Raw genomic sequence first — 24,505 nt, forward strand, 5'->3', positions numbered from 1 at the left:
ATGCAACCGGGCTGAACTTTTAATGTACCCTCTCCACTGGTGAATCTGCCAGTGTGTGCAGAATGGAGGTACTTTCATGTTGCATGAGAAATTTTAACATCTCATGTTCTACATATTTGGTGTATATCTTCATGGAACTGATGTTGTATGTTAACACTTTTAATAGAGGTATATCACTTCAATAAAACGTGTTACTTCACCTTCTACCAAATATCCCAATAGAATATTATATACAGTAATTGTCAGTGGAAAATTCCAAACACAGTTGAATCTTTTAGAAATATATTGAAAATTATTAGAATATTAAGCAACAAACATTCTACATATAAATACATTGTATTGTTACTAAAGTATGGAATAGTCGATGTCAAATCATCCCAAAGTCAAATTACACGTCAAATAAGATATAAATGTTCAATTTCACAGAGCCTCGTAATGACAATAAGGTTTATTCATATTGTGACATGTTGCGCAAAGGAGAACCCCCCCCACCAGCAGTGACGCGGCGGGTGAGTCAGCGCTCCCCTCCCCCTCCTCCGCACGGTAACGTAACGGTGACGCAACAGGATTGTTACGGTAGTAACAGCGGTTACTTCCGCTAGCGTTACTAGCAACACAGCGCCAGGCAACAAGGGTGCCTATTACGTGGCCGTTTTCCGTATTGTCCGATCGAGGCTACATAAGGAGCAGCGAAGGCTATTCCCAGTCAGTTGTACTGAGTCAGTCAGTGAGTCCTGGAGCTACCGCCGAGTGAGTCCTCGAGCTACCTCCGAGTTAGTTCCGAGTTAGCCAGCAACTAGTCAGTTGTGTTCTGGTATTTGGAGTGTACTAATTGTGATACTGCAGTAATCGTAAATCGGTAAATTGGGTGATTGTAAGAGCGGATGTGAAATAAAATTCGCTATATAAAATACGGCGTGAAGTTATTTGTCGCGATATACGCCCGATACGCGACAATATATACAAATATTTGTATATATATAATATGTTAAATGCCTCAGGTACTAATGAAGACCAGCAACCTAAATATAGAATGAAATTCCAAAGTTTTGGAAATCTATCTCTTTCATATATCCGGGCTAAATATTCTGCGACTCAGAAGAATTCACTAATTTACTTATTATTTATTATTCATTTACATGCATATGAGTATATGACAATAGGACTATATTCTGTTCGAGGAACATTAAACCAGCGATAAGAAACAAGGAAGATCTGGAAAGACACACATAAGAACTTATTCGTTGGAATATTGTGTTGGACCGTCATGTTGTGTTATAAACTATATGTACGAAGTCCCCTCTACATAACCACATCGTATAATGGTATACTACAATTTATTCGTTTATTTCTGTGTTGGCCCTGGAAGCAACTGGTACGTTCATTATTCCTCTCTGCGAAACTGCACATTGGTCATTGTTTACATGTTGACTGTTGTTGAAATGTGTTGCCTGGATTAATTAAAATGCGTCATGTAAAAAAATTATCTCTTGACTTAGGCGCTATACCTAGGGGCCTAATCCTTTCTGAAATGTAATTGAGAAGAAACATTTCTATCACAAATGGGAATGAATTAAATTCTATCATCGCCAAAGAGCTTACAATATGCCATATCATACTGCACATTTGGTGGGAGGAAAGAAAACTGAGCAGTTAACAGGCTTAGCTTAGTTTATGTACGTAATATGAACGTTTGATTCTAGAGGGTTCTGACGATGGTGGATGACATACAGAATTATTGGGTTTTGGGGCTTTTCCCATTGTCCGGAAATCTAGATAGAGTACCTAGAGTGTCCTCTATTATCTATTTCTGGACAATGGAAAAAGTCCAAAACCCAGTAATTCTGTACTAATTTTTGACTTACGATTTGACTCATAAACGGAATGTTAAGTGTGCAGTATTTTTTATCTTCATGCAGATATATACCTTGGGCCTCACCACAGCTCAAGCGGTTAGTCGCTGGCTTCCCATCACGGCGGCCCGGGTTCGATCCCAGGTCTGTTCAAGTGGGATTTGTGGTGGACAAAGTGGCGCTGAGGTAGGTTTTCTCAGAGTACTTCGGTTTCCCCTGCCAATCTTCATTCCACCAATTGCTCCACAATCACCCTCACCTATCATCTGGGGCTGGTACAATAGGCCAGAAGTGGCCGCAGTACAAGGGACTTAGTCCCACCCCACTAGCAATAAAAAAATAAACATATACCTCAAATTAAAAATTGTTCCGGCTTTCATCAGGTTCTGCTATGCTACTCCGATCAGAAGTAGAGCGGTATCTTGGTTTGTAATGTATGTACATATGTAGCTAACAGGAATTTCGTGATTTTGGTCACAAATACATCGAATATGTCACATGCAATATTTTTTCATCTACAAGTACCTGCATTAACTTTAATCGAACGCCTGTCTGAAACCGAAAATATGCAGGCTTCTGAATCATGTTAACAGCATGTTTTACTGCAAGCATCCTATAGGCCGGGTTTTCCAAGCACTATTTGTTAGACCCTGCTGATGTCTACATGCTATCTGGTTACAGTCCACCAATCACTTTTCAAGCAATATCCAGACATCAAAGGTTTCCCTGAATGTCATATGCCATTATTCAAAACGTCATCAAATCAATGGGCACATCAAGAGTCACAGGAACTACTTTTGTGCTTGTTGATGCATGCGGTGAGGATTTCATTATGAATGGGAGACACAAGATAATAGCGTGCTCTCCTTTTGTTGCTTATGTAGGCCTACAAAACAGAAATTCATTTGAAAAACAGGTACAATAATGCTCTTGCCTTCACCTCATTCAGTGACCTAGTGATACCCAATGTGTATGATAGGAGAGGGGTGATGACTACACGTTATGTACACAGCATCAGACAAAAGAGAAATCTTCAGTACCACAGAAAGTCTGTGCTTTCCAAACACATTGGGAGTGCTATCTGTGGTCAATGAAGGTACAATAATAAGTCTAGCAAACATGCTGACCTTCTCTCGGTTTCGGCAGTTGACCAACTAGCTCCTCAAATGGAAGGGCTTTGTGAGGCCAGATAATTTCTCATTTCTTCAAGATAAATTGCACAAGACAGATTTGTATGACATGTTATGATGGTAACTGAAGCTCCAAAAATATGGAAATTTACTTTATGCTGGTTTTGAATGGGATCTGAAATGTTCCTGCAATTAATACATGTATACCAAACATTTCCACAATGGCCTCACAACTACAAATTATACTGTGAGATCCAATGACTGTAATTAGTGCAAAAGTCATATCTTTCTTGTTGTATTTTATCTGAAGTGCCATGCAATCAATTGTGTTCTTGAACTTCATGTTAATTGTACTTATGGTTGAAAGAAGTGTCAGTATGAATTGAAAAAAAAATGAAGTTGATTACTGTAAACAAGAAGAACCTGAGTTTTAGTCTTTCTATTCATTAAGTTAGTAATTATTATACCAATCATAACAAAAGAAAATATTCTCAGATTCTGAAATACATGTTACATATATATTCTACAACGGGGTTGTGTGCAAGTGCATGTAGAAAGCCATGAAATTAAAATGGCCACTAAATAATTTGTAAAATTTATATTTTTCAGAAACGAAATACCAAGAAATCATAGTGTTTGTTTCCTACAACTATTACCACTTAAACTAAATTTAATGTGGGATGGGAAGCCAGAAAAGAGAGTAGTCTTCATGTAAAACATATTTATTCTTTTCCAAAACTTATTTGCACAAACAAAGGTTATAAACTTTTATATATAACAATAAAAACATTTAATTAAAGCAAAATTATATTGACCCCCCCCCATCATACAGGAAGTCACAGAAAATTGGATCAGTACAAACTGAATATGAACGCTGAACTTGACATCTAGCACCATCAGAATGTAAAACGCCAAAAGAACTAATACTACAGACAACCACTGCATGGTTTACATAAACATTCAAACAAAATTAAATTTTAAAAAAAGTGGAGCTATAAACTGCCCAATACTAAACATACGCTGAATAAGATATAAAGTGCATGAAAGAAATGGGAAACCATTTTGTGGAAAATTGTAGTAACATAAGGAGAAATTAATTATACAGTTTTCTACCGAAACATTTTAAAACAACAATGCCACCTCCTGGTGACAACACTGTTACCAAAAACCAAAGAACTGATGGGAACTAGCAAATATTTAACCGCTATGAAAGAATTTGGCAGAAAGTTTCACGGCCAGTCAGGTGCAAAGTGAGACCAAGATCAGTAAAATATAGCACACAGCTGGTTTGAAGAAACACTTGCATGAGAATATCATTTTTGTGCAACAATTTCCAGTTTGTACTCGGCAACAGAGTGATTTGAAGCTTAATGTGTTCTGGGATGGTGTGCCAGTAGTCTGGTACAGGAGTAACCCTATGACACAAAGTAAAATCGACAGTACTCTGAACAAAATTAAAATTTTGGGCACCTAAGACCTATAAATTAAATCATCCTAATATACTAATATCACTTCCATAAATTGCTTTTCTTCTTATAGTAGATCCATATGCCATATAAAAGTTTGTTCAGTGTGGTTGTTTCCTTTCATGTTTCCACTTAGTTGTGTTCTCGATTTTCAAAAATCAAATACTGGAATTAAGACGTATGCTTTCACATTAGCCTGACACATTATGGCATTTAAGCTTACCATCTGTTGATTCTTCTGTTTTGTCTGCAATTTATGCAGCCAGTGTTTCCAGATCGGACGGAGGTGGCATCGCACCAGTAGGTGAATATACATTTTTCTATGGAGAAGGGAATGAAAATCATGAATTAGGTACAGGTTTTCTCACACATAACAGAATTGCATCAGCAGTTAAGAGGGTAGAGTTTGTTAGTGAGAGGATATCATATATGATACTAAAAGGTCGCTGGTGTGATATCATTGTTATGAATGTTCACGCCCCAACAGAAGATAAAATTGATGGCATAAAAGACAGGTTCTATGAAGAACCAGAACATGTATCTGATAAATTCCCAAAGTACCCTATGAAAATTTTGCTAGGAGATTTCAATGCCAAAGTAGGGAGGGAAGATATTTTCAAACCAACAATTGGGAATGAAAGTTTGCATAAAATTAGTAATGATAATGGAGTTAGAGCAGTAAACTTTGCCACATAAAAAAATCTTACTGTCAAAAGTACAACGTTCCCACATCGTAACATCCATAAATTTACTTGGGCATCTCATGATGGGAAGATACACAATCAAATCGACCATATTTTCATAGATAGGCGACGGCATTCAAGTATACTTGATGTCCAATCATTCAGAGCAGCAGATTGTGATATTGACCATTACCTGGTGGTGGCATAGGCCAGGGAAAGACTAACTAGGCTATCCCAGTTCCTCTCCATCTCTCAGAGTAAGAGTAACATCATAACAAATATACTAACCTCGTAATCTTCACCGCAAAGGGGGTGAAACGTCTTTCCATCTATTCTTACTGCCCCAAGCAGTTGTCATTCTTCTTCTTCATCATTAAAAACATTTTTGAATTTATCAGCACACATTGAGCAAATTTTGTCATCAGGATTCTCTCCTGCAGAAACACTGGGAACATCTTCAACCTCCGTATCTGCCACGTTTGCAGCCCTCTGCAACTCAAAACCAGCACGGTCCTCAAAATTAGAAAGAATTATATGCCGATATTACAGTACTTTCTGAAGGGTAATAAGAGAAGCTGGTGCATACTCCAGCATTTTCTTTTCACCTACCTCTATCTCAAATTAACAGTCATCACCCACACAGCTGCATTAAACCTCTTACTTTCAGCAGCTCATTAATGCTATGGTCAGGACTTTGTCTAAATCTAAAAGTCACTGTTAATAAACAGAAATCAGCACGCAGCTCTACCTGCTTCAAGCTGGCTTCTTGTTTGGTTTATTTTCTGACCCGAAGACAAAGGCGACATATTCCTCCGAACCACTGTCAGTTAACTTTCAACAGACTAAATGGCATTACACTCTAGAAGATGAATATGAATACACTCTTTATGAACAGTATTAGCTTCTGGTTTGTAAAGCAGTGTGGTTGGTTTCAGATGAACATAATACCTCCAGCTTCATGACAGAAGCAAGAAACCAGCAAAAACATGAAGCAAGCCTACCTGACTGCTTCTTCCTAGCTTGCTCTTCAACCCTGAAGATGGAGGTGTTGTGTTCCTTTGAAACATTGGGCTTCCCCAGAACAACACAGTGTTACAACCCAGAAGATCATACTCTCTAAGTGTTACATGACTGCTCAACAACCTACCATTAGCTGAAATTACTGACAAAAAAAACACTAGCCTTTTTGTGTTCATGGCTTTTCTAACAAAGATACCAACACATAAACAATAAAAACTCAGTTCTGTCAGTTATATGAAGTCCAGAAGTGGAGCATGTGCATGAAATGTACCATTCAAGTCAACTCGACTTCATTTTAAAAGTAAATCAATTTGTCCATGGTTTAAATAATTTATTTATTCAATCGACTACTTTTACTTGATTCACACGCATCAGTAAGTCACAGGCTAGAAGGCAATTTTACCACTGACACCGATCATGAACGCAAAACTCGACACTGCTGACTGCTTCAACCAAACCAGACCCTTTCTCTGCCAATGTAATACCCTGCTTCATTGTCTTCAAACATCTTCTCATATACCTCATCCATGAGATCACCCATTTATGCATTCAACAGTCAACAGTATATTGCTATGACAAACTTCTTCTGTCATCTGCAGGTTATGTAATTGGGGGAGGGGGGATTCTCTCTCTCTCTCAGAGGACAACTGGGCAAGTGATACAGGTTTTCTACATGTGTATGTCAAGGACAACAATCAATCTACGTGACAATGAGTACTGTGATACTTTTGTAGGTCTCAAGAGATTCTTGCAGGGAAATTATGTTCGATTTCTGCAACATCACCCCCTTATAGCCATTTTGCCTACCTTCCTGAAGTAGAGTTATAAGATCTCTCCAACTTATCTGTCAGTGTAACTCTGAATACACCCCCCCTTAATTTCTGAATGCCTGAACCAGTCTTTACAAAACTTTATATGCACATCATGGCACCTGAGCCCATCTCACAGTGCTCTTCCTTAAGCCCTGACATCAGTCTGTCTCTCTATGTGTATCCCTATCACTGCTAAACAAAGGCTTGGTTAATTCTCTCTCCTTGTGTTGCTAGGCAACGGTTCGGTAAAGATGTTCCTGTGGCAAAGGAGACATTTTCTATGCAGTCCTCCATGTCATATCTACATAAGAATTGCAACTCATACCTGTTTCCTCTGACTCTTCAATCTCCTCAAACTGCATCCAATCTGAGACACTAAAATACCATCCTCTATTCTGACTGGCACCACTGTCCTTCAGACGCCTGTTCTGACGGAAATGCCAATCCAAATGCTGCCTGTATTTCATACGTTCCTCTGGAGGGAAACAAATGCCACAGGAGCTACAGGGAATGCCAGAATGCAGGAGAGCCACTAAACCAGGCTGACATCTGGAAGTGAACACGATGATAACAATTAGATTGTTAATAATATGAATCCAATGTAGAGAGCAGAATTCAGAAACTGATGTTTATAGCAATTTAGGTCTACCACATTTGTCTTTCAGCATCACAACTGTTCCCGAAGGAAGAAACCAGATGTTAAAGTTGTAAATTCTTACATATTTAATGTTTCAGCCTGACTGAAGTCCACAGGTTTTGTAGAATTAGCCTCTTCTTTGTTTTTACAATCTGCATCAGCTTTTCCATATGGAAGAATCCCTGCTGTCACCAGCCTCTCATACAACTCTGTCACTATTCATCTCAGCGGAGACTGGGATGCTGCTCACCTGAGCCAGTGGTGCTGGAACACCTGTTACAGAAACATTTCAGATTAGGACAAACCAATGGACAGCACAGTAACAGCTGGGTCTGGGTGGAGTGATCATGCTGCCGTACATACCACAAGCTGGGACAGGAACATGACAGGACAGTTCCTGAGGTCCTAACTAACCATCCTGAGTCCTGGTCCACTTGGTAAACAAAGCCTGATGCTGGTGCCATCACAGGTGGCATGAAGCTCGTACATTTCCAGTGGTAGCTGAACCCCTGAGGCACAAATGCAACATAACTCCACAATGCCCTGTTTATGCGGAAAAATTGTTGATCCTACATTCCCATTAAATAAGCAGTATAATGATAAATATTCCCTTACTCATGTATCCAAATGTATGGATTCTTTACAAATTTATTCGTACATACTTTGTAAAGGGATCCCTTCTGAGAAAATATGGAAGATGTGACCAACAGGTGAAAATTTTCCATAAAAAGGTTGGTATGAGGTCTGACAATGAAGTTCACAAACTCGTCACTGTGTGCTTGCCGTGGCAGCAGTGGACAGAAACCTCAGTATGGTTTGATAACGCTTGCATATCAGCATTTCACAGCTGTCGCTGTTGATCTACTGAAGTCTCTTTCTGAGTGGCGTCTATTAGTGTCTCTGTGTGTTCTAGTGACCCGTCACGAGAATGTCAGAGCTTGAATTAGTGCAATGAATGAACACAGAAAATAGGTTAAATAGGCTAAATAGCCGAAACATGTCGTTAATCTATTTTCAAATTTGATGTGTTGTGACTGATAAATATAGTGCTCATCATTTAATTATTATATTAGTATAAAATTATATTGTTCTTCTTATTATTCTATTATTGTATCATTGTATTGTCTTATTGTATCGTTGTATTGGATTATAGAGTGTTTTGACTTGTCCTATGTCATGTATAATGATCCATGGATGTGAAGTGAATAAATAAATAAATAAATAGAATTTCTTAATGTTATATTTTAGCGTCCTGTTACACTGATTCCAACAGTTATCCAGGTGGTTTTGTTTTTATGTCATTTTTTACTATTTTTAAGGGAAAGCTTGAATAAAAGATCCTCAAGTATGTGTTCAGAAAGAATTAAATTTAGAATCCATATCACTGCTGTCAAATACAGTGTCCCAAGATTCATTACTTAATTTTGTAACAAAATCTGCCATCGTATGCTTGTTGATTTTCCTTACTGTTTTATATTGTTGACTACTGGGGTGAAGGTTAATATTATTTATTTCTATGAGTTGGGCCTCATGATCGGACAAGCCATTTATAAAGGGTCCTATAGTATAGTCTCTTATTTTTGAGTTATCAACGAATATATTATCTATCGCTAACCTTGAGTTATTTTGAACTCTTTTGTGGGAAATTTAACAGTACTGCAGAGATTGTAAGATAATAACAAAGAATCTAAGTTTAGTTTCCTATTACTATCAGTGAGATAGTTTACATTTATATCACCACAAATTAGAAATTCAACTTTTGGACTATGCAGTACAATGAGGATGGTTTCCAATCTATCTAAGAATTGATCAAAATTCCCAGATGGGCTCTATATAAAGTCAGTATACAAATGTCAGAAAAAGTAGAGTCTAACTTTAAAACACAGGCTTCTAGATCCTGATCTTTGCAATAATCTTCTAAATTTATTTTAGTAAATTTCACGTTTTTATATACAAAAATACTCACTCCTCCTTTCTCTAGCGTTTTTATACAATATCTAGCCCCTAAATTATAATTTTCTGTGTGAAAATGTTCTAATTCCAGCTGCTTCATGTGATGTTCAGTAAGGCACAGTATGTGCGGGAGACTTGAACGCATGAAGCTTGTTAATTCATTTGATTTATTTCTCAGTCCTCTTATATTCTGATGGAATACTCTTAGTACTTTGTTTTGTATTGATTTTATCGAGCTGTTATTTCTTTTTTTGTTCTATTTCTTGGCATTTATTACTAGCTGAAGGATTATTTTCTTTTGCAATTTCTTTTACTTGGTAAACCTTACTTGCACTGCTTAACCTAAAAAAAGATTCTGAACACCCATGACAACTGGAATGTGTCTTCCCTTAAAGCTCTCTACAATGAGTCGCGTGAGCTTGTCCTTGCCTTGAGGATTAAGATGCAGACCATGGACAGTATGCTTATTCCTCATTATTGAAGAGACATCAATCCCATCAATGTGAGTCCTGCCAATCCCCATAAGCGAACGCTCAAGTCAAAGAATAACGTCCCTTACCCACCTGTTAACCCATGGCTTGTCATGTCACCAGGGAAGGCCAACGATCTTCACATTGGTGTGACTGGTTTTTTGAGCAATGTCACTTATGTCTTTCTCAATTTGGTAATTGAGGTTCCTATCTAAACTGTTTCCTGCCCCCCATCTATAACTACTTGATCTTCTTTATTAAGATCCTTACACAAATTTTCTGTCCCCAGTGACACTCCTCAGCTCAGAATTGGGCTTGAATATGCTGGTCACAGCATATCCATCTCCCATAGCATTTTGAAGCCTCTATCTGATACCCCTACCATGACTGCTACCAAGTACAAGAATCTGATGTTTAGGCTTTGCCTTAAATATAGGTTTATAACTATATTCAGCACTGGCTGGCTGGTCTACAGAGTTACCATCAGTTTGGGGCTCTAGCATAGCTAAATGTTCAAATCGATTGGTTGAAGTAAACTTAGTATCTAATGATGAGGAAACAATCTTATGTTTCCTTCGGGAGTGCAATATAGTCCTAAATTATTCAGGACAATTATCAACTAAATTTAATTCCTCTTTTAAGAAGCTAATCTCAGTTTTTGTAAATTCAAGCTCCCTACTCAAACTCAAGATTGTCTCCTCTTGCTTCTTTATTACCATGGCTTGCACACAGGAGTTGCAGTACCAAGGCAATAAGGCCAATTCACTGTTTGTACCAGCACACTCCCAATGAAACCACTGGCCACAATCCTCCCACCCTATCCCCTGGCTAATGCAGGCCCCACATTTACCTGATAAGTCATTACCTTTTGTGGCCATTGTCACTCACAGTTAAGTCTATAACCTGGTACTAATTGGAAATTTAAGGACAACTGACAAATATTTTTATGTATCTAAGACCTACAAGATACTTAAGTGCTGATAAAAATAGCTTACAGCCCACTCTAAACTTCACCATATTACGATTAAACACGTTCACACACTCTTTTTGTAGGTTAGGCCTACCGGCACGTAAAGAAAATATAAAATCAACCACTTTAAGTTCTAAAATTACAATACACTTCGCTGAACCTAGTATTATTCTATCTTAACAAAAGCAATAAAATCTGATGCACTTGACTATACTATTAATTATATTTTCAAACGCCTATCAGCACACTTACATAAATACAAATCGGACTGAATAAAGGTACAAAATAACAAGAACACTACTCTAAAACTAGTACTGTTCAATCTTACAACAGCTGTAGGTAAAAAATTGTTTTGGAATCGCTGGTATAAAAAGTTCTGCAAAATGTTCACAATATGGCTGAAAATGGCCTACGAACTAAGCGTGGTACAAGAGTATGTAGAACAAAGGAATAAAACGTTCACTATCAGCCACTTATTTGATAAGATATACGCTTAATTTTTAATATCGAAGAAAATAAGCCGTTATTTGTGCTCAAATAGATTTTGGTTATTATTTTTTGCTCTTTTCAGACACTGTTCCTGTCTGTATTCAGTTGACCGACTGGTAACTCATCTCTCTCTCTCTCTCTCTCTCTCTCTCTACCAATCACAATCTATTAAAATAGTTTGTGATAACCAGGGCCTGGATTTTGATGACATGTCATCTTTTTTTCCTTGTATCCTATTCGATGCCCGTAAATATATAAGTCCCGGAGACGAGCTGCTGGTTACAGAAATGTAAGTTTTATGGGTCATTTTTGTCACTTTCCGTCATTTTTAAGTTTTAGGTCATTTTCTCGGGGGGGGGGGGGAAGTTTTCGGTATTTTGGACTTTCAAGAGTATTTTTTTTTCATTTTAGCCATTTTCGGGAATTTTTCTTCATGTTTTCAGAAATGTGAATGTGCACTAGAGTGATTCATTTCATCACGATGCCTAAAGCAAAGCCATCTAAATCGTGTCATTTAAAAGCACATTGTAACTGGATTTGGAGATGACATATATTTTCAACTGACTGTAAAATTCTATACTGTAAGATGTGTGACACAAAATTAACTGCAGAAAAATGTTTCACGGTACAACATATCGGCCGCAACAAGAATATACGAACAGTGCAAATTTCGAACAAAAAGAACTCTGTGCAAATGTTACTGCAACAGTGTTCATCTGAAGGCGGAAATAAGTCATTGGAATTTTTTTTCACAGATCTGAGTGATGCTCTGGTGTCCGCAAATATTCCGCTTTGTGTTCTGAAAAATGAAAAACTGAAACATTTTCTGTAAGTGAATTTTGGTCGTTCTATCTCGGATGAATCCACTACCTTTCCAAATGCTACAACAATATCCTGGAAATGATTAGGAATAAAGCGCATGAGAATAAGATTTTTGTTTCTATTGATGAGACCTGCGATATGAAGGCTCGCTACGGTGCAAACATCACTGGAACCTTGGAAACTGATTTACCAGGTGAGCTGTTTGTGCTTACGAGTGAGGTGCTAGAATCCGTTAATCATTCCACAATTTGTAAACTTTTAGACAGGTCTGTGTTTCTATTGTAGCCAGAGGGTATACGACACGACATCGTCTTGCTTTTTGTGAAGGATGAGGCCCCATATATTTTAAAAGCAGGGAAGTCAATAAAGTCGTTTTATACGAAATTGGTGCACGTTACTTGCCTAACACAGGCACTGCATAGAGTGACGGAGGAAGTGAGATCAAGATTTCAACTGGATGATCTCGTGTCGTGGACGAAGATTTTCGTCAAGGCTCCAACTCGTAAAATACAATTTAAATCTGCGACTCCTGTGTTCCACTGCCCCCGGAACCCGTCATCACAAGGAGAGGAACGTGGATTGATGCTACACTTTACTATTGCTATCGTTTTCAGGTAGTGAAAAACATTGTATATTCAATGAAGACAGACGATGCGAGGGCAACTGAAGCAGCTCAGAGCTGCGGTAGGAGGCTGGACAGGCCTGAGAGCCGGTCACGATGTGGCGACGAAGGGAGAATTCATAACTGTTGCCAGGAACCGAAATCTGATCTCACAGTCTGTTGCAAGCTACTCTCCTCATTACTCCATCGGAAGATCAGCACTAAGGAATTCCGAATTCTGTGTCATAGGAAACTATCGGTAACAAACTAGAGTTACTGGGTGTACACTTACGGACCACAGTAAGATAATTTAGTCTTGTATTGAGAAATTAGAGTCTCGTCTGCTAAATCCTCATGCGACTGATTATTTCCGTGGTTTTATTTAGCCTTTCCAGACAAATGAATGTACAGGACCCAGTACCTTCTAAAACATAGACCACATACTGTGTAAGATTTGAGGCTTTCACGGCGGTGACTATGAAGAAAGCAGTCTTCTGGGATTTGGCACCGTGTATAAGTGGTGTTAACCGACGTTTCGGAGGAACGTATCGCTTCCATCTTCAGGGTAGATGAAAAAGTATAAGAAATCTGCAAGCGACTTTTTCTTCTACCCTGAAGATGGAGGCGATACGTTCCTCCGAAACGTCGGTTAACACCACTTATACACGGTGCCAAATCCCAGAAGACTGCTTTCTTCATAGACCACATACTGTTTAACTTCAGTACCTTTACCGGCATGACCACCGTTCGCCACTCAGACAAGCCACTTCATCCCACCTACGCATCGAGATACAGTATGAGGCGTTTCAGATAGAACGGAGTCTACATTGTAAGAAGCGCGGGCTCCTCGGTGTGAAATATTATACGTGTATATTAGTTATAACCTCATATAAAGCCCGAAATTAGAAAAATAAGTGCTTAGCACCTGGAAGAGTGATAAAAAAATCATACACCCCTTCCTTAACACAACCTGTCCTAATGGAAACAAATTTTAAATGTACGTAGGTCTACAAAATTATAAAACCAGGAAGTTACTGAAAGAGGGTTGCGATTATAGTGGCTCTTAAAGGCTAAGTACAAAATATGTAGAAAGTTGATATGCGACTCATATTATCGACACTAACTGTCCTTCGGAACCAGGACATCGCAGAGAACCGAGTGAGAACCAAGTGAGAACCACGTAGTATGTGAGATGGGTGTTTCTGATAGTGCAAACTCTGTTACTGTGTTTATGGCTTTCTCTAAATTAATAGGCTTTATGCATATAGTGCAAAGATAATATGTGCGTTTTATGGATCCTTGGAATATTTATTTACACAAGAAACATGTCCGTTAACAGAACGGTGAAGCTGTTACCTTTAAGTTGTTTTCTTTGTGGACCACTTAATGACGCTGTCAGTAGCTAACCTGCACAGAGTCGAATGAGAGGAATACAGATGAATGATGAAATGCAAAGGACACGGAAGGAAGTTATCGTGCAGAGATATTGGGTTTTCGGACTTTATCCATCGTCCTGGTTTTTAAGATAAATAATAAAAAATAAAAACACGACGTTCCGGAAACTGGATCTGTTTCCGTCCTCAGGTGAGGCAAAATCACCTACTCTGTTGGGTCCCTTAGAAAGAGCTAGCCTAATCACTGGACCTGAGGACGGAAACAGATCCAGTTTCCGAAACGTCGTGTTTTTATTTTTTATTAGTTATCTTAAAAACCAGGACGATGGATAAAGTCCGAAAACCCAATTTCTCTGCGTGTTATACACCATCGTCAGAATCCTATAGTAACTACTTGAAGTTATCGTGGCCTAATCGAAGTACTGCGTTGGGATTTGCTTGGAATTGTGAGGCAAACCATGAAAAGCCTCAGCCAAGATTGCTGGTGTTCTGGCCGGCACTCAACGCCTTCCATATAGAAGTTGACACTATTCCAGCTATGACAACTTGTTTGATTATGAAACCTTTTCATCATTTTTGTACCATTAATTACATTGCATACAATACTTACACTGCGTCAATTTCGGATGATTTCCTCTGCATCATACCTCCCTCTTCGCCCTACCAGCGTCACTGGACGCCAGCTCTCTCAATAAAAAGAGATGCCACCCAACCAACCGAATCCTTTAACTGTTACGCATGGTAAACAGAACAGAAAAATTAATTGATTTTGCCTGTCTGTGTTCTCGAATTGCTCCGCTTGGGCACTGCAATAGCTGCTATTTTTATTTTATATCTATTCCAGTTTCTCCGTTTAAATGTGGACGGTTTGGGTGACAATTTTGATGGTAGCTACTGCACCTTCAATCGTCAGAGCAGTATTCATGTGTGAAGAGGTAAGCATGATGTGAGATATCAATGCGAATAATTTTAAGCGGCATTAGCAAATGGTTTGTTAACAGAATATTTACACACTACACAACAGCAGGCCTAACGTGCATGATTTTAGTGCCCAGAGCCCCCGTCTACCTCAGATATTTGTAAAGTGAGACGTGTAAGTACACAAGTAAATTTTCTATTTGTAATAAAATTCCTTTCCTCTGATACAGTATTTTCGAATTATAGTAACTACATAAAAATTAAACTTAATTAATATTTCTAAATGTGTTGATACCGATCACAGTAGCCGCGTGGTCTACGGCATGAATTGTCTTCGCTCGCTAGAACGCTGGGATTGTGGGTTCGAATCCCAATCAACGCATGGATGTTTGTATGTGCGTTTATTCTGTTTGTGTTGATCTGTGTGTAGGTAGCGCCCTTGCGACGAGCTGATCACTCATCCAAGGAGTCCTACCGTCTGTGTAAAAAAGATTACGGAACTGAAGAAAAGACCAGGGCCCAACAAAGGGCTGTAGAGCCATTGATGAGTGAAAGAGAGAATAAAATATATTGATAGTCCTAATTGGCCAACAGCGCCCAAAATAACATTTTATCACTAAACGTCACGGTAAGAGTCTTCCATACACGCCGGTAGTGTCGTTACATTTTTAGAAAGTGTGCAGACATTTAAAGGAATTATAGTGGTCAGAGTTCCTGGCTACAAATCAAGAGGTCTCGGGTTCGATTCCCGACTCTACCAGATTTTCTGAGAAGTAGTGGGTCTGAAACGGGGTCCACTCAGCCTCGTGAAGATAATTAAGAAGCTATTTCAAGGAAATAGCGGCTCCGGTCTAGGAAACCGACTTTAACGGCCATGGGGACCCGTTGCGCTGAACACTTGACACCCTCTACCTGCAAAAGTTGGCACTAACTTCGCCGACAAGCGGCGGTCGCTCGGTCGGTATAGTTCGCTTGTGGACTACAGGCCACGGAGTTTTTTTTTTTTAGTTTTATTATAGACAGTTGGACAATGTGAGCCATGAAGCATGTTTACTCTTTCGTTTAACGTTAAAAATGTTAAATTCTACCGCTTTGCGAGCATATTTCAGATGCACCAAGCCATGAATGAGGCCGTATGACACACTGCAGAAAGCATGGCACAAAGACCTATCACTCCAGAAGTTTCCGGTGCACGGGCAGACACCACATGTCAATTCCTGATATTGAAAATAAGCTTGAAACCTAAATATGAAATTACACAGCGATGCACAACATCGAGTACACTGCTGCAGGTAAGGCGACAGTCCCTGCTCGACTTCTACTTGATCCAAACGTGCAGTCGCTCCATGATGAAAGCGATTGCTCGAGCGAGGCTACCCACACCGGAACAGTGCGCTCTCTTCGCGCTGCAAAAACGGGGTCTGGCCTTCAACTTCAGCCCTCCTGGACTAATGGAGAGTAGAAGCACTTGCATTGTGTGCGACTGTCCCGAGTTCGAGACCCTGACGTCTCTCAAGAAAGATCTGCGCTATGATTACTATAGTTTATACGGCAACCCTCTGCGTAAGTATCATACTATCATGTGTATGGGTGACTATACGGGGCATGGATTGAATGATTGGATTTACTGCACTTATACACTCAACTCGTATCTACAAGTGTTACAGCGCTATCGCTGATCTATACACCTCACAGTTCACCGTTACGCACATATTAGGGTTCTCAGTCTTCACTAGTCGTATCCTGGCAACGGATTTTAGCACAGTAATTATCCCAGTCTCGCTGTAACTGCAGTACGCATGAAATCTTCTTTTCAAAGCCTAATTCTTTTATTCACAACTGCTCTGTCGATTCTGATTAACATCGCTACTCAATAATTCTACTGCCATCTCAAGAGACACAATTATTACCTCAAAGTCAAAGTCAAGTCATTTCTATCTAAACGTAAATTAGACCAAAAGAATAAATGATATAACCTCCGTCTCAAGTGCAAACAATAAATTCTTGTGTCTTTGATCTTGCTCCCTACACTACATGTTTCGGCCTCAGACGGCCATCATCAGGTGTATAACACTCACGTCGCTGTCACACTGCACCCAGTTCAAAATTTAACATCTAAAACACTCTCCCTGTCATTATCAACTTCTACTTCGTTGATAGCTGTCCACCCGTAGATTACTTCACACACGTTAATTTTGAGTTTATTGTAATAGCACCATAATAAAATCTTTAGTTCTAATTTTGAACTTTTAAATTCTTGTCCAAATTTTAAAAATTCTTGTCCAAATTTTAAAATTTTAAAATTGTTAGGGTTATTCGCCCTNCAAGATCAAAGACACAAGAATATATTGTTTGCACTTGAGACGGAGGTTATATCATTTATCGTATGGAGTGCAACAGGATGCTTAAATATAATATTGTAGACCAAAAGAAAGTAACATTCTCTAAGGACTTAGAGAAAAAAGAAATGTGTAGTAATCTTAACTGAAACAATGAGGAAAAATAAAGAAAATACAAAATTGAACATTCTTTTTTGTAATATATAATCGAGTGCCCACAGAGCAAACAGCTACGTCACCAATAAATCTGACAGCTGAGAATAATTTGGTGGATACCGGACAGAAAAATCACAAGTAGATCCTTGATATATTTTACAACGAATATACACAGTATACCCATGAATTTAGAAATGCAAATGGCATTCACAGTGATTATAAACAAATAAAAGGGTGCAATGTCCCTGTGCTTAACCAATTACGCACTACGCCATGCAGGCGTATGGGGGAGTGGATGTATAGATTCATATTTTCTTGACTTGATACCAGTTGGAGGTAAGTGGTCAGCTTCTCGTCCCGGCTCCCTTACCCCCGAGGAAAAAGCCCCCGGTACTCATTGGATAGGAGGTTGGATGGGCTCCAGAGTCGGTCTTGATGACATGGAAAAATTATAATTCTTGCTCCCACCAGGACTAGAACTCCGACCTCTCAGTCGTCCAGCCCGTAGCCAGTCCCTATACCGACTGTGTTGTCCCGGCTTTCACTATACTTATTATACAATTCGAGAAGACCATATAGTGCCGGATTTAGGAAGTGACTCAAGATGAACGATGAATCAGAATAATACGGATTGTGTGGTTATAGGAGGGGACCTGAATGCGAGAACAGGACATGCTCCGTGTAGGTTGACGAACATGGTCTAATGGTGATGAATTCATAAATAATAAGAGAAGACATATAGCGGTCTCTCATATGCTCAATTAACTAAAGATCGTCAATAAATTCTTTAGAAACAAAGATTGCTTAGACAGCTCGAGGAGTAATTACCATCACTAATTATGTCAAAGCAGGAGGTTGGAGAAAACTGCATAATTAGGAGCTTCATAACTTGTACTCTTTTCAAGCATAATTAGAATGATCAAGTAAAGGAGGATGAGGTGGGCAGGTTATGTGGCTCGAACGGGGAGAGGAGAAATGCATATAGGATACTGGTGGGAAAGCCAGAAAGAAAGAGACTACATGAGAAGACCAAGGCGTAGGTGGGTGAACAATATTAAAATGGATGTTAGAGAGATAGGATGGGATGGTATGGTATGGATTTGATTGATCTGACTCGGGATAGGGACCAGTGGAGGGCTCTTGTGAACATGGTAATGAACCTACGGTTTCCATAACATGCTGGGAAATTGGTGAGTAGCTGCAGATTTGCCTTCTTCTCAAGAAGAGTTCAGCTCCATAAGTAAGTAAGTAAGTAAAGCCGCGCCATAGCTCAAGCGGCTAGTCGTTGGCTTCCCACCGCGGTGGCCCGGGTTCGATCCCGGGGTCTGGTCAAGTGGGATTTGTGGTGGACAGAGTGGGGCTGGGGCGGAGTTTCTCCGAGTACTTCGGTTTCCCCTGCCATCTTCATTCCACCAAATTATTCATGATCATAATCACCCGCAGCAGGCTACTATAGGCCAATCAGTGGCCGCCGTGCTGAGTGGACCCAGTTGGACTTCATCCCCCACTAAGCGAATTAAAAAAATAAGTAAGCCTATGTCAAAGTAAACCAAAAGTAAGCTACTGTATTTAAAATATTTTATTTCAGCGTCATACTGTGTGAGACAGTTATTATAGTTACAGTTATGTTTATATAGATATATCATACATTATACTCGTAGTTTTGCTGCAACTTCCTGCTTTTCAACCTTCATCAGATATTAACACAATTTTTACATTCACCTTCAGCTCATCTGCTGTTGCTTCCTATATTGGCAAATGTTTCTGTTTGGGAGGAACGTTCTAGCTGTTGCGATCTACATGGTCACTAGCCACGGATACAACGACCTTCATAATGAGGTCAGGCCTACAGGAATAAGCAAAATAATAGGAAAAGCGGCCTACAATACAATTCGTACAATAGAGCACATAAACATCATACACCCACAGATCATAGGAGTATACAACAAGAGACAGAAAACACAAGCCTGATATCACGCAGAGGAAGGAAGATCCAAACCCCACAACTTCCAGCAAGACTCAGAATAAAAACAACGTTGTTAGGCATCCATAAACCATACAGACCTAAAAACATGAGACTCTCAAATTGAAATTTTGACATTAACATTTCATTGTTTTTAACTTCTAGTTATGTCAGTTTTAACAAAAAGACTACTCAAGACAATATATAAGTATAAAAACCTAGACAATTATTCTGAAACAAAATATTGGCCAATGTGTGCAAGAACAGCAGATAAGTTGAAGGTGACTTTAATACTGTGTTACTGCATCCTACACGATATCATAGTAACAGTATGCCAGCTAGAGTGCTACAACAAATTGTCACTTTGGAAATACGAAAATTATATGAACAATTTCCCGAACAGGTCTGTGAAGAGGTGACGCTCTAGACTTGTATTTAGGAGACTCTCGATTCGAATCTCGGCCGGGACACTGTCTATCCTAACTAAAGTTCTTCGTAATCTTTCTCATTTCCTCCAGGCAAATTCCAGGATAATATCTTTATTACCACTTACTTCCAAATCCTTTCCAATTCATCAATCATCAATGGTCACGCCATTCAACGATACACAGTCTGATATACTGACAGCGCCATAAGATGAACCATAAAAATACGAGGAATCTGTATTTGTCCAATTTCAAGATTTAATTCTAATTTACACATACTTCAAAACCAAATAATAACGTAATTCGCACTACTGTAAATAATGTTTAATTTGCACCAAACTATTAGCAATTAAAAAAAAGCTATAATTACATCATACAAACAAACAAACTCCGTGGTTTTAGTCCTCAAGAGAACTATACCGACCGAGCGACCGTCGCTTGTGGGTGAAGTTAGTGCCAAATTTTGCCGATAGAGGGTGTCACGTGGTCAGCGCAAAGGATCCCACGGCTGTTAATCTCGGTTTTCTAGACTGGAGCCGCTATTTCCTTGAAATAGGTCCTCAATTATCCTCACGAGGCTGAGTGGACCCCGTTTCAGATCCACTTCTCCTCAGAAAATCTGGTAGCGCTGGGAATCGAACCCGGGACCTGTGGATCTGTAGGCAGGAACTCTGACCACTAGACCACAGAGAATAGAAAAATAGTCGTACTAACTTACAAATTCGGAAATAAGGAAACATAACGATAAAAACCAGCTTACTTTTGTTATGAATTTTCAGACACCAGTTTCCTTGCAAGGATCATGTGAAATTAAACTACGAGTTCGCTTTCTTCCTCTCATAATTAATTCAAAAGTATATACTCATCTGTGCTTCACAATGATATATTAAACTTTGTGCTGTTACAGCAAGTATAAACCACACCTGCATACCCAAGGTAGGAGTCTTTCTGCTTCATCTGGAGAGACTCAACTTCTCCCATGCACTGAACTCATGTCGAACCAAGGACAGTGAGCTGGCACACGTGATCTCTGAGACTCGAACTACTGCCCTGTCAGCACTGGTTAAACAAATGAGAGTCAGCAGGGCCCCAAAGAGAGCATACATCGGTCTCGATGATACTAAAGTTGAAGGTCGATTCGTTACAACAACGGGTAACTGATTACTGGTCTGTTAAGTACATAAGTAACAACTGCTTCCATTTATATGCCTTTCTTTGTAAAGCAAGACCGTTAAAAGTCTTAACACCTGTGTGAAGTTTGCGGCCCTAGTTCATATGATCTACTTCCGGCTGATCATCAGTCTTGAACAATCAAAATGTGCCTTTATATCTTCATAAATACATTGAAATCCAATCCACTTGTTTGTCTACATATCGATCTATTTTTCTATGTGTCTATCCGTCGGCTATCTGTCCTACCCATTTATCTGTCAATCTATTTGTTCCTTCTATATACATACATGTCACGGTAAAATTAAATAACTGGTGCACAGAATTACTGAGTTTTTGGACTTTTTCCATCGTCCGGTATTCTAGAAAATAGAAGGCACGACGTTTCGGAAAATGGATCTGTTTCCGTCCTCAGTTGAAGGGGAAGACACCTACTCAGTTAGGTCCCTTACAGAAACCTTAACAGGTTATTAATAGAATTACCATAACCGGTGGTAAAAGTGATAAATCTCGTGACAGTAATAATTTGTATAGGTAATTATTGTCTCTGTCTTCGCTCGCTCGGAAGCCGGGATCGTGGGTTCGAATCCCACTCAGGGCATGGATGTTTGTGTGCATTTTTCTGTGTTTGTGTACAGGTAGAGGTCTTGTGACGAGCTGATCACCCGCCCAAGGAGTCCTACCGTATGTCTAAGATCTAATAAACCGAAGTGAAACGGAGAGTTTCATGGAGGTAAACCTAGGCCCAAATGAGGGCTGTAGTGTCAATGAAAAAAAAAGGAATTATTGTCTATCCTCCCAGTTACATGCCCGTTCCTCTGTTTACGTATTTGTCAGGATTTTTATCTCGGAGTAGTAAACATTCTACTTTGTTCAGGAGAGCCGCTGAACTGTTTTGATTACGTCGCCTGGGCCCCCAGTGAGCCACGAGACCGTCTAGCCGACGAGGATTGTGTGGCGCTGGGCGGCAACAAGCAATGGCAAGTGTCGAGATGCTCGGCAAAGTTGCCGTATCTGTGCGAATTGTGGCCTGGAGGGGACCAGCCAGCTGATACTACTATAAGGCTAACAAAGTGTGCTGAACTACAAAACTCAGGTAAACTTATGTTTTCTTTCTTTCTGTCCTACCCAATGGACATCGGAGGCTCTTTATCCTAGAGGTAAAGAGGCCGAAGAGTAAAGCTAATAGTTTACATCTATTGACAAAGTTAATGTCTTGAGGTTTGCCTCCACTCCACTACGTTCTGCCATGACATGAGTCTCTCACACAGGACCAACTCACAATTTATCTTTACATTTCACACTCTTCACACTCCATTGGCCTTCACAAAACTATTTTACTTATCCTCTCATCAGAGAGGATGTTACATTATAACCGCAAGTGTTCAGCTGGAAAATAAAATTATTGGTTATAAGTCTCAAGGGGCTTGTCGTCAAGATGAACTGATTTGCGGTAAACCCCCAGTCATATGGTAACCCTGAAGAATATTTCAGTTGGAAGGGAGCCGCCATTCAGAGAGGACTTGAGCCCGGAAGCAGATGAATAGCTACTGTTAGAAGCCGTTACCAGACAACTATTAGTGGAGACACTGCGGGCTGGAAAAGACTTGTGGTCATTTTGTGAAGTGCGGAAATAGGGATAGTGTTGTAATTATTCGTAGTTACGACCTGTAAGTGGTCAATAAATCCAGTACCAAATCCAAACCCCCGTCTATAGTCATACATGCACGTGGCAATATACTCTCTACATACACAGAAGTATATACATAGATTTGCACCTCTTTAGAAGTGGAAATATCAGAAGTAAGGTGCGAGTCTTTCTCCAATTTGAATCGCACAGAACAAAATCTGTACACTCTATATTATGTTCCAGGTGAAAGAAAAAGCTGTTTTGATGGAGACACGCCCGCATCTAAAACTAACAAATTTAAACGTTGTTGGAGTGGAATTAAGTATATGAAAAAGCTGCCTTCTGTTTTTAAATGGGATGTCCACTTCAGGACTGCACAAAACGGAACAGAGAAGGCCATGACGCCTCAGAATGGAACAGAGAATGCCACGTCGTCACAAAATAGAACAGAGAAGCCTTCGGTGATGTAATTAGCGTTTTCTATTTTAAAACTATACTTGTTTTATGTAAAACAGATACGATGTCTTGAAAATATGGAACACAGAACATCTGGACCTCTTTCAGAATTAATTTTTTATTTACTATTTTTTAGTAGCCCCTCTTGAGGAGCGGCCAATTCTGCAGCTACTCAAGAATTTTCCAGCATTTTATGGAGCCCGAAGGTCCATTACAGTGTTCACAAGGGCCCTCCACTGGTCTCTATCCTGAGCCAGATCAATCCAATCTATCCCATCCTATCTCTTTAAGATTCGTTTTAATATTGTCCACTCATTTACGCTTTGGTCGTCCCAGTGGTTTCTTCTGGCTTTCCCATCAATATCCTATATACATTCCTCTTCTCCCCCATTCGTGCTACATGCCCTGCCCCCCTCATCCTCCTTGACTTGTTCGTTCTAATTATACTTGGAGAAGGGTACAAGTTATGAAGCTCCTCGTCAGAATGAATTTTATATGAGGAAGATTTATTATGTTCGTTCTAGTTTGTTGTGGGGTACTGGCATAAAATATGTTAAAAAACTGGAGCATGTGATATTCAATTACTCCCTTTCTGTTGTGTTTTGAATGTGTGTATAAATTAGTGGCGTTGTGCCCCATGAAGCTTTTCAAGATATGGAGAGGTCAATTTCAGATTCTAGAACAACAGGGGCCTAGTGGTTCGTACTCCTGCCTCTTGATGACGTTCAAGAGCGACTCCGCGTTCTGCGTCCAACGTCTTGGAACGACTTATTCGTTGCTCTCAAGACATTAGCGGCCCTAAACAACGGCCTGCAGGCTGTCCACGTTAAACTTTCACAAACTTACAATGGGACAACTGCAATTTACTTCTTTAAATCTGCAGTATTTTACAAAAATACAGATTAAACTCAACTATAAACTGGCAATTTGACCGCCTCTGTGGTCTAGTTGTCAGGGTTCATGGCTACAGATCCAGAGGTCCCGGGTTAGATTCCCGGCGCTACCAGATTTTCTGAAAAGTAGTGGGTCTGGAACGGGGTCCACTCAGTCTCGTGAGAATAATTGAGGAGCTATTTCAAGGATATAGCGGCTCCGGTCTAGAAAACCGAAATTAACGGCCATGGGGATTCGCTGCGCTGACCACGCGA

At 39.6% G+C, this 24,505-nt stretch overlaps 1 protein-coding gene and 1 long non-coding RNA gene across 5 annotated transcripts; one reads left to right on the forward strand and one right to left on the reverse strand.

Annotated features, from left to right (window-relative positions):
• Positions 1 to 3,689: 3,689 nt before the first annotated feature.
• Positions 3,690 to 11,605, reverse strand: LOC111865030. Of its 4 annotated transcripts, none has more exons than XR_002842886.2 (5): positions 11,323 to 11,605; positions 7,684 to 8,110; positions 7,290 to 7,513; positions 5,421 to 5,621; positions 3,690 to 4,769 (listed from the first exon to the last, which is right to left on the reverse strand). It is a non-coding gene; the product is annotated as an uncharacterized LOC111865030 (long non-coding RNA). The 4 variants fall into 4 exon arrangements; XR_002842887.2 differs by having other exon boundaries at positions 11,247 to 11,605; XR_002842888.2 differs by lacking the exon at positions 11,323 to 11,605 and having other exon boundaries at positions 7,684 to 7,874; positions 7,965 to 8,841.
• Positions 11,606 to 16,372: 4,767 nt separating this feature from the next.
• Positions 16,373 to 23,447, forward strand: LOC117282353. The gene is made up of 4 exons (XM_033751653.1): positions 16,373 to 16,781; positions 21,009 to 21,254; positions 22,149 to 22,367; positions 23,145 to 23,447. The coding sequence occupies exons 1-4, from the start codon at positions 16,373 to 16,375 to the stop codon at positions 23,369 to 23,371; spliced, it is 1,101 nt and encodes a 366-aa protein (XP_033607544.1). The 3' UTR covers positions 23,372 to 23,447.
• The last annotated feature ends 1,058 nt before the right edge of the window (positions 23,448 to 24,505 follow it).

The sequence above is a fragment of the Cryptotermes secundus genome, unplaced genomic scaffold, assembly GCF_002891405.2.
Source record: "Cryptotermes secundus unplaced genomic scaffold, Csec_1.0 scaffold954, whole genome shotgun sequence".
Lineage (NCBI taxonomy): Eukaryota > Metazoa > Arthropoda > Insecta > Blattodea > Kalotermitidae > Cryptotermes > Cryptotermes secundus.